A 10650-nucleotide genomic window follows, 5' to 3' on the forward strand; every position below is an offset into this window, starting at 1 on the left:
TTTTTTTTTTTTTACCCAAACACTCCGTTTTAACTTATCTCCGGTACCAAACTGAAATAAGTCAATAAGTCACTTAAATAAGCTTATCCAAACACCCCCTTGACGTTAGACAAAAGTTAGACACGAATGTGTCGTTACCGAATAAGTGTTTGTCAAATAACATTATCTCATCGAAAGAATATAGTAAGAACCAATAATATTATTCGGTAAGAGTGAGACAAGGATCAAAAGTTTTACCCGGTAAGTGAGGGCGACGACTCTTACCATAGTAAGCGCTTACCGGATAAATTGTTGTATACTATGTCGTCTTGGAGACTAAAATCTTACCTGGTAAGTACATAATAGTGTTAAATTTTACTGGTAAATGTTTAATAAACGGCCCCTAACATATTATTAATTAATCTTTATTTAATATGTAAACTTTAATATGGTGTATATTTTAGTGGTCACCGTCCCTATCGACCATCGGTGGCCACCGTCGGTCACCTTCACCTCCTCTTCCACTATAACAACCTCATCCACCACCTTTACAACCATCGTCAATCACTGACCACCATCGACCATCACCACCTCCATGTCCACTATAACTACCAACACCACCTCGGACACAACTACCTCATCCACCATTTCCGACCACCACCACCATTATCATCTTTATGTCCTCTACAACCACCGTTGGCCACCACCACCTCATCCATAGCCAACACTACTGCTACCATAACCACCATCGGCTACCTCCACCACGTCAACCACAATTGCCTCTTCCACAACTGTTGACCACCACCATTACCCACATCTTCACGTCCTCCATAACCGCCATCGTCCACCAATCACCAGTGTCTCTACCTCCACAACCATTGTTGTTGCAACAATCTTCATTGTACCTTCTTCTATTGATATGGATCTACCAAGCAGGGCGTAATTTTATCTATTGTACAAATTGGGTTTTTATAACTACCATCAATTGTATCAAATTTTCCATTTTAAATTGATATTGTTATATACAAGCGAATGATCGTGTGAGAAAGAGAGTTAAAATGAAAAGTGAAAGAAGGAATATGGACCATTGACTACCCTTTAATTTTAAACTCACTCATGAATCGCATTTGATACGGATATTGATCTGGTGCATCACATCCTAATGCGCATCCAAACGTGGATATTCATTTTTACGCTTCTTACCTTAACTTTCTTTTTCAACGGAACTCACTCAAGACATACATATATATGTGTGTGTGTGTGTGTGAAAAATGTGTAAAAGAATTTATAAATTAAACTGTTTAATTATTTACTTTATTTCTTTTAATTATAACTATTATATGATATATAAAATCATAACATAACTTTTTGGGGTAACTTGTCTAGTTATGTCATGGTTAGTCCTAGTTGTATCAAATACCAAGCAGACCCTTGTTCTGTCCAGTCCTGACATGTCCAATCCTACCCTCTTGTTTTGTCTAGTGCAGTCCAATCATGTTTGCATACCAAACGCAACATAAGAGTTAATTAATTATATATATATATATATATATTGATCGATAACCGATAGACCTTGTAAATATCGTTGACATGGATGGATGTTTAGTCGATTTATTATTGTAATTATTATCAGGTAAAAGGTTGTTGCTTCTTTCGTCTCAAAATAGGTGTCTACAATGAAAAGGTATAAATGTGTGATTATTACAGTTTTTAGTTAAGAAAAATGACAAATTTACACCTAATTACAGAGAGAGCTACATTCTTTTGAGAACTCATGAACTTGTAATAACCTACTTCATTTCAAATAAGTGTCTATGTTTCTATTTGTATTTGTCCCGAAATAAATGTCTATTTTCAAAAGTAAATAACCAAATTCTTAAATTTACTCTTATTTAATGCATAAATATTTAAAAGTCGTGAAGAGAGAAAAATAAAACAAGGGTAAAGATGTCATTTTGTTAACAAAAAAATGTAATAATTATGTCTATCTAAAACTGTTTGTCATTTCAATTATGAACACTTATCTTGGGACAATGGAAGTATTTCATATGATTTTTTTTTATTAAAGATTAAGACTTAATGTATTGATAAACATATATTCGTTTCACATATATACTTTTCACACTGTGAACTTATTTGGTGTATTTGTGAAATTGAAAATACACGTAAAAATTTGCACATTGTGAACAAAATACATATGAAACAAATATATGTTAATCAAAATACATCTTGCTTGGATGGGAAAAACAATGTAAAACAAAGTCTTAAGGTAGAAATTCTCATGGATCTCACAATTTTATAAGTTATCAAATAATTCAGCTCTTATAGAGAGAGAAAATTTCTCTATCTAATAACTAAGAGCAAAGTTGAAAAACAATCATTTACTTTTGAAAGTAAATACTTGTTTTTTAGACAAACAAAAATAGTAATGCAAGCACTTATTTGGGACAGATGAAGTATCTCAAATTAAGGGTGTTTATGGGTTGAGTTAATTAGGTTGAAAACATTTGAACAACCCAACTCAATGCTTGTTGTTTGAAAATTCTTAACCCAACCCAACATGAACCAAAGTGCAACTTAACCCAACCCAACCCGTACGGATTGGTCTCTTCTAACCTTGAACATGTTATTTCTCCACTCATAATTTTTTTTTTATCATCAATCATTTGATACAACTTATCTATGCTCCTTACGTATATCACATTCAGTTAATTTTTTTAATTTACACACACACACACACACACACATATATATATATATATTCACAGTTATTGAACATATATACGAATGAGTTATATAGAGATGTGAATAGATTGGAAATATTTGTATACGAAGAGCATACATGATAGTGTAATTGTCTAATCCATATTAATAGAAATTCAACAATCATACTAAATTCAAGAGACAAATGATATCGGGTTCATTGGGTTGGATTCAAATAATAGCAGTAACCCAATATCAACTCAATACATACGGTTTGACAATTTTACAACTCGATTAGACATCAGGTTGCTTCGGTTAAATTATTTCACATTGGGTTGGGTTGCTCCGGGTTTTGAGCACCCCTTATCTCAAATAGCGGTGGACTCAGAGATTCCTTTGAGTTGGATCAAAAGTTGGCAAAGTGACGGTTTGACAGGGGAGAAATCAACACGGTTTAATCCAAGGAAAAATCAATTGTATCAGTTTAAAGAATAAAATACATTTTTTTCAAATTGAATCGACCTTGATCATAAAAATAAACATACGTGGCCTCGAAAAGGATTCATTACATAATTAATCATATTTTATTTTATTAAAAAATATTTTAGATATCTGATTAAATAATTAAAGTTAAATCCAATGGGTCCCACAAAATCAACCAATTAGAATTCGTAGATTCTAGACCCAAACGGTACTTCTTACAACTTGTATGAATTGGACCCTACGATATGACCCCATCACTCACACTTGATAATGTTGTTGTTTTTTAAATATGAAAAATGCAAAATTTAAATATAATAAAATAAAATTTTCGATTTATTGAAGTCGACCATTAAACTCGATGTGTCTTAAGAGTCGTCTATCAGATGATTACTGGATAAGCGTTTTGGTAGTGTTTGGTACGCATACTGGATGTGACAGGACGAGACGGCACGGGACATGATGGGACTGGACTAATTGTCTGTCCTATATTTGGTACGACTAGGACATGATAGGACAAAACTATTAAAATGACCATATTACCCCTAAATATTGTTCAATGTTATTTTATATCATATAATGATTGTAAAATGACAACCAATCAATCAAAATATTGTCATTTTAACTTTAGTCCCATGTTGTTCCACCTTTTTTGGTGGAACAAGAAATATCAAGATTTGTCCCACTAAAATTAAAAATAGTCCTACCTTGTCCCATGTTTTTTTTGTCCATGGCATGCCAAAATGAGACTATTTTTTTGCCGCATACTGTCTCATGTAGTCTGCATACCGGTAAGAGACACACTCAAAGTCTTTTGACTAGTAGACGTTAACCATATAAGAATCTGATTTCTCACTTATTGGATAAAATTCTCGATTTTTATCATGCTCATTTGATAAGGTAGGTGACACCGTATAAACACTTATCCAATAAACGTTTGGTAACCATCTCGTTATTAGTATAATGATTTAATAAAAATAGAATATGGGTTGGGTTTTTCATCATGCATTCATTTGCATATACGTATATGGAGATAGAAAAAATATATTGGACAAATTGCATGAAAATGTAACATACTTTAACTTGATTCATATTTTAGGTAACGTACTTTCATAACTTCCATTTTTGGTATCTTAGATATAAAATTTTAAACATTTAAGTATCCGAGTAAATGCTTGAAACATTAACCGGTTATCATGTTGATGTTGTGAGTGATGTTGTATCCAACTCGGTATTATTTGCTGACGTGGTTAATGACATGAACTTTTTTTAATCTAAAATTAGTCTTCAACTGGTTATCTGGATACTTAAATGTTTAAAACTTTACATGTTAGGTTCCAAAATGGAAGTTTTGAAAGTACATTGTCCAAAATAGGAATCAAGTTAAACTACATTATTTTTTAATGCAATTTGCCCAACTATATTTATTAGATATCAATCAAAATTAGATCATACCAAAATAAAGCTTTTTGTTTATACATAAACGTAACGTGGCGTTCGGTTTTGTGGAATCTGATGAAGCTTGAAGGAATTGGAGTGATCAATTCTGTTGACCAAATTTTATTCATGTATTTGATTCATTCTTTAAGTTTGAGGAGGGAATTCGAATTCCACGTGGATGGAATGTAAATGCTTGAGTTATAGCAAATAATTCCAATTCATTCATCTCAACTTTTAAGAAAAAAACTATCATCTCTTATATTTATTCCATTATATTTCATCCCATCACGAAAACTGTCACCGTCGCTGTTGTTCCCACCATTGCTGCCACTGTCGTTACCACTGTCATTCACTCTCACAACCATCGTCGTCGCCGCCGCCACCTCTACTGCCGTTACCATTGTAGCCTTCACCCCCACTGCCACTGCCGACCTCACCACCACCACTGCCACCAATATCACCATCGCCACCACCAACAACATCGCTACCGCTTGCGTCCACCATCACTATTATAATTAACAAACTAAACAGATATAATCAAATTCTTGACAAAAAATCGTTCTAATTCCTGCCAATCAAATACTTCCTTCATATTCTAATTCGTTAATTCAAATTCCATCGGATTCTATTATGTAAACAAAATGGCACCTTAACTGGGAGCAATTTTTTTTCTTTTTCAATTTAATAATAAAATAATATTGGAAAAAGAAAAGAAAAATAATAACAACTTCAGAAGGTTCCTACTGGTGTCTAGAACCTTCGTATAGAGTCTGAATCTCTCTGATTTTTTAATTATTGCCCCCAACATTATATCCTATTTACAAAACAACCACCAACTTGTCAAACAGAACTTTCCCAAAGGAGAAAGCCTAGCACTGATACAAAAGATTTTTTTTTTCTGGCGCTTGTCAAAAGCTTTCCTCAATTGTTCTTCCTGTCCTTCAAATCCCATTTATATCATCTGATTCTAACTGAAATCATCCTTAAAATCCCAATTTCAATCCAGATTCTCTCTTCTTTTTGTCATGCAAACAATCTGTTCGACCTTTTGTCTAGCAGAATTTTCTTGATAACTTCATTTGAGTTTCTGTTTTTTCTGTACTTCACTATAAAATTTGATAAATTCATTCGATATTTCATTAACAAGGTCGACAACCCATCAAGAGAGATTTCTCAAAATGCAAAGTAAAGTTTCTTTTCGTTCTTGGTTTCGTTTGGTTTTGGGGGTTTAATTTGATGAACCCATTTGAGAATCGATTGAAAAGATTGCAACCCATCAAGGAATTTCGTTTAGTTTAGAGAATTTGATCATGGATCCTTTCTACTCAGTTGTTAAGGAGGAATACCCATTAGGTGGATCAAGTTCTACTGTTGGTGGCAGTGGTAGTACGGTACCGGAAAAGCAGCCGGTGGTGGTGGAAGTGCCGCAGATAATGGTGATGCAAGTGCCACAGCCAATGGAGGGTCTTCATGATTCTGGACCTCCACCTTTCTTGACAAAAGTTTATGAAATGGTGGATGACCCAAATTTTGATCACATTTTGTCTTGGAGTAGAGGAGGTCAAAGCTTTGTTGTTTGGGATACACAGGCTTTTTCTACTAATCTCCTCCCAAGATACTTCAAGCACAACAATTTCTCTAGCTTTATTAGACAACTGAATACCTATGTAAGTTCCCCCCCCCCCCCCCCTCCCCACACACACACATATATATATGGAAGTTTAAGGAATGTCTGGTAACCGTTCATCTGAATGATATACACATCTATATACAACTAATAGAAGCGGTTTGTTTATATGTATATATACATATTGGACAAATTATTTGCATGTTATTTGTATGCATGTATGTATATAGTACATATGAATGATTACCATGATGTTCATAGTTTTTCATTTTTCTATGATTTTCCTTTTATCATATACACACACACCAGCCTAAAATTGATTAGGAACTAGGAAACCGCCTCCGATGCAATAGGTGCAATAGGTGGCATATTCATCAAGAATATGAACATGTTATTATCATGAATGTGTGAGGAGTTGTTTATCTTGAACCATATTCATCATAAATGTGTTATTCATGTTGAACCATCTTCGTCATAAATGTGTTATTCATTATAAATTGCAAAGAGGGACACATGGCGCTTAGTGAGCGATTACTAGGTTCCCAATCAATTTTGTTTTTCTAAAAGAATTTCCCTCTATACACACTATATGTGTGTATATATACACATGCATAATCTAATGAGAATCTCAAAAGGTTAAGAACCCTGAGAACCAAATGAATAATATACATGTAAAAGAGTTTTACATTGTAAAACAAATATCTTGAGAAACAAACAATATTTTAAATCCTAGCATGAAAAAAATCATGGGAAACAATAAATTGAAGTTGGTTCACACGGGTTTGTAACTTTTTTTTATGGTTCTCACATCACATGATTAGCTCGACGTATACATATTGTATGCATGTCTATTAGGTTCTGGGTGAGTTGATTTAGTTAAGAATTTTCTTGAGTTCAATGAGGCTAATCTTCCAACTATGAGTTAAAGTTGCTAATTAATTATTTGGTTTTCATAATGTTCATTTGAAATTTTATAAAATTTGATCATTCAAGATGTTACATTTGATTGGTTAAACATTGGCTTTTAAACCAATCCCATAGTGGGCTACTGTCTACCTGATTTGCTTATCATATATTTTTGTGGGGCAGACTGGTATGCGCTGGGGTCGGGGGTTTAGGGCGGACCCATATGGATAGATACAGTGGCACGGGCTACTACTTCATGGTTCCGTCGTAAGGGAAAAGAATTACGTTTCTAAAGGGTGCCACCATATTGTTTTGTTGGGTGTTATCATATAGTTTTTGAAACTAAAATGTTAACACAAGACTTTAATGGCTAAGATGGTAAATGCTTTTGCCTTTGTACTAATTTGTTGGGTGCCACCAGGATTCTAAAGGGTGCCACCGTATTGTTTTGTTGGGTGCCACCAGGTTTGAGTCCCCCAATTGTAAAATTTGTTGTTTTTAGCTTAAATTTTGGTTTTTTCTTGTGTATTTAAAAATATATGTAGACCAGACTCAAACACGGGTTTCTTCTATGCAAGGACAAAGAATCGACCAACAAATTTATACTAATATTGTGAAAAAAAAATTAGAATCTTTTTATAGTTAAATAGTGCCACCACTTGAAAAAAAATTCTGGGTTCACCTCTACGAGGGTTGCCGGTTATAAACCCTTTTAGCAGAAACGAGTAGAAAAACAAGAAAAATGAGATAAACAAAGGAAAACAAGCTTGAAATTGTTACTTGGAGGTAGCACGACTGGTCATGGGTTTGCTCCCATTGGTCACCTTTTTGGCTTTTTGGTTAACTTCAGGATTCAATGAGATTAGTCGAGGTGCAATCAAGCTGATTGACAATTAAAATAAAAGACATAGAAACCCTTTGTTTGTTATGGCTAATACAGGTTTATGAGTTCTTATGCAATGGTATTGATCGAAAAATTTGAACTTAATCATATGTTTGTGTGGTAGGAACTTGTAAGCTTCAGGACATTGCGGTTTCTGTATGCAGGGTTTCAGAAAGATCGATCCTGATATATGGGAGTTTGCTAACGAAGCCTTCTTGAAGGGCCAAAGGCACATTTTGAAGAACATCAAAAGAAGAAAAACATCTTCTCATCCTCCTCCACAACAAGAAGCTAACAATCTGTGTGTTGAAGTTGGAACGTTCGGATTAGATGGTGAAGTAGAACGTTTAAGACGTGATAAACGGGTATGTTTATGAAGTATATAATATCTATATGCGGTAAATACTCATGCACACTTTTTAAACCATTGACCTGGGAGGTTGGGCTTTACTGCTGGGTAGACATGGCCAAAATTGGTCCCGGGCCGAAACAGTAACAACCTGGACTGGTCCCGGTCCCGGTCCCGGTCCCTTCGAAAATAGTAAGGCCCGGTTAAGGGTACTTGTAAGCCAGGCCCAAACCGGTCCTATATTAAAAACAAATTTTTTTGATAAATTTTTAACAACACTTTAATGTTATTTTGATACACTTTAAAATATATAATTGGGTCAATCAAATACACTTATTAAATACGTATTATTGTAGTTTTATAATTGTTTTCAATGAAATACACTTAAAAAATACGTTTTATTGTAGTTTTGTAATTGGTTTTCAATCAAATACACTTACAAAATTTGTTTTATTATAAATTTGTTATTCATTTTCAATCAAATACACTTAGAAAGTTAGAAATACATTAAAAATACTTATAAAAATACACTTTTTTTAAAAAAATCAGACCGGTCCCGGGCAGGGCCCATAACTGGTCCCAGGACGGGCCTAGTTTTTTGACGAAAACCATTAACCGGTGGTCCCAAACCGATTCCATCGGTCCTCGGCCAGGCTGGGCGATTTGTCCATCTATACTGTTGGGTCAATAACCCTTTGATGTGATAAATGAGTTTTCTTTTAAGTATGTAATATTTATATACCGCAAATGCTCACACACAAGGCTCAAGATTTTTCAGGACTGGGCCTGGGCTTTTGTAGCCTGTCTTCAGTTAGCAATAAATAAGGTCCAGGCTTTTTAAGTCCCAGGCCGGGCCTGGTTTTGGGGTTGAAAAAGAGCCCAATCGGGCTTTTTAGGGTTTACTAGGCTTTTCCAGGGGCCTGCTGCCAATATTTTGGCCTGATCGGGGTTTTGGGCCTGGTCTAACCCGGTCTTCTGGCTCACTAGTCCCGGACTTTTTCAGGCTGTGCTCGGGCTTTACTAGTCCGTTTTCAGTTAACAATAAAAAAGGTCCAGGTTTTTTATGGTCTGCGCCTGGTTTTGGGGTTGAAAAGGGCCCAATCGGGCTTTTCGGGCCAGGCTTTTTTGAGCTTGACCAGGCTTTTCAAGGGCAGGCCTGCTGCCAATATTTCAGCCTGATCGCGGTTTGAGGCTTGGTCTGACCCGGTACTGGGGCTCACTAGTCCCGGGCTCGGGCTAGGACTGACCGGGCTTTGGGTTTGGGCTTTTTTGTGCATCTCTCTTGCACTCGCTCCTCGCCTTTGGTGAGGTTTGAACCCTTGACCAGTTGACCTTCTGGGAGGCTTGACTTTACCAATAACCCGGATACCGCTTGACCAATGACCCTTTGGTGTGATAAATAGGTTCTTATGACGGAGCTCGTGAAACTCAGACAACAGCAGCAAAACACCAGAAGCCATCTTAAAGAAATGGAGCTCAGATTAAAAGGAACAGAAAAGAAGCGGCAAAAAATGATGGGTTTCTTGGCGAAAGCTCTGCAAAATCCCGAATTCATACAGAAACTCGCTTCTCATGGTGAAAGAAAGAATCTTGCAGAAGCCTTCATGAAGGAAAGGCGAAAAAGACCAATTGATCACGGATCTAATCGTGTTAACATCATGGAATCATCTGAAACTAGTAACGAATTTGGGGACCTTTCGGAGCTTGAGGAACTTGCTTTAGAAATGCAAGGTGTTGGTAGATTGAAAAGAAGTCAAGAGGAAGAAGCTAAAGATCTTTCCGGGGTTCAAGAGTTCGATGAGGAATTCTGGGAAGAGTTGTTTAGTGAAAGATTTGACATTGCTGGAAGCGAAGATGGCGAGGCTGATAGGTTGGATTTCTTGGGTTCAAATGCGAAGTGAAAACCGACATTTATCTCCATTGATAACAGTTGAAGACACAGAGAATTATAACCAGTTTCTTGATCTCACCATTGTTGATTAACTTGTTGATTCTTGATCTTTTGTAGCTAGGTGCATTGGATCATGACGATGATCAAGATATGATGATGATTATGATTGATCAAGATATGATGACTTTGGACAAATTTGTTGGATTGTGGATTTTCCAATTTGGTTGGTTGAATTCTATCTTATGAGAATATGTTTAATCCCATTGGATTACATTACAAAAAAGAGGTTTCTGACATATATTAAGAAGAAATGGTCGAAATCTAGCTGATATAGGGATCCAACATGCCTCTTCCAACGAAGGCTAGATGGGCAGAGATTTGTTTCTGAGCGT

The 10650-nt window shown here is 35.6% G+C and overlaps 1 protein-coding gene across 2 annotated transcripts; it reads left to right on the forward strand.

Annotated features, from left to right (window-relative positions):
* The first annotated feature begins 5552 nt into the window (after positions 1 to 5552).
* On the forward strand, positions 5553 to 10429 carry LOC112518566 (heat stress transcription factor A-7a-like). 2 transcript variants are annotated; one of them, XM_025126305.1, is made up of 4 exons: positions 5553 to 6269; positions 8183 to 8383; positions 9771 to 10237; positions 10376 to 10429. In XM_025126305.1, the coding sequence occupies exons 1-4, from the start codon at positions 5913 to 5915 to the stop codon at positions 10377 to 10379; spliced, it is 1029 nt and encodes a 342-aa protein (XP_024982073.1). In that variant the 5' UTR covers positions 5553 to 5912; the 3' UTR covers positions 10380 to 10429. The 2 variants fall into 2 exon arrangements, with proteins under 2 accessions (XP_024982073.1, XP_024982072.1); XM_025126304.1 differs by having other exon boundaries at positions 9771 to 10377.
* Positions 10430 to 10650: the final 221 nt, after the last annotated feature.

The sequence above is a fragment of the Cynara cardunculus genome (assembly GCF_001531365.2).
Source record: "Cynara cardunculus var. scolymus isolate 2C chromosome LG 9, CcrdV1, whole genome shotgun sequence".
NCBI lineage: Eukaryota > Viridiplantae > Streptophyta > Magnoliopsida > Asterales > Asteraceae > Cynara > Cynara cardunculus.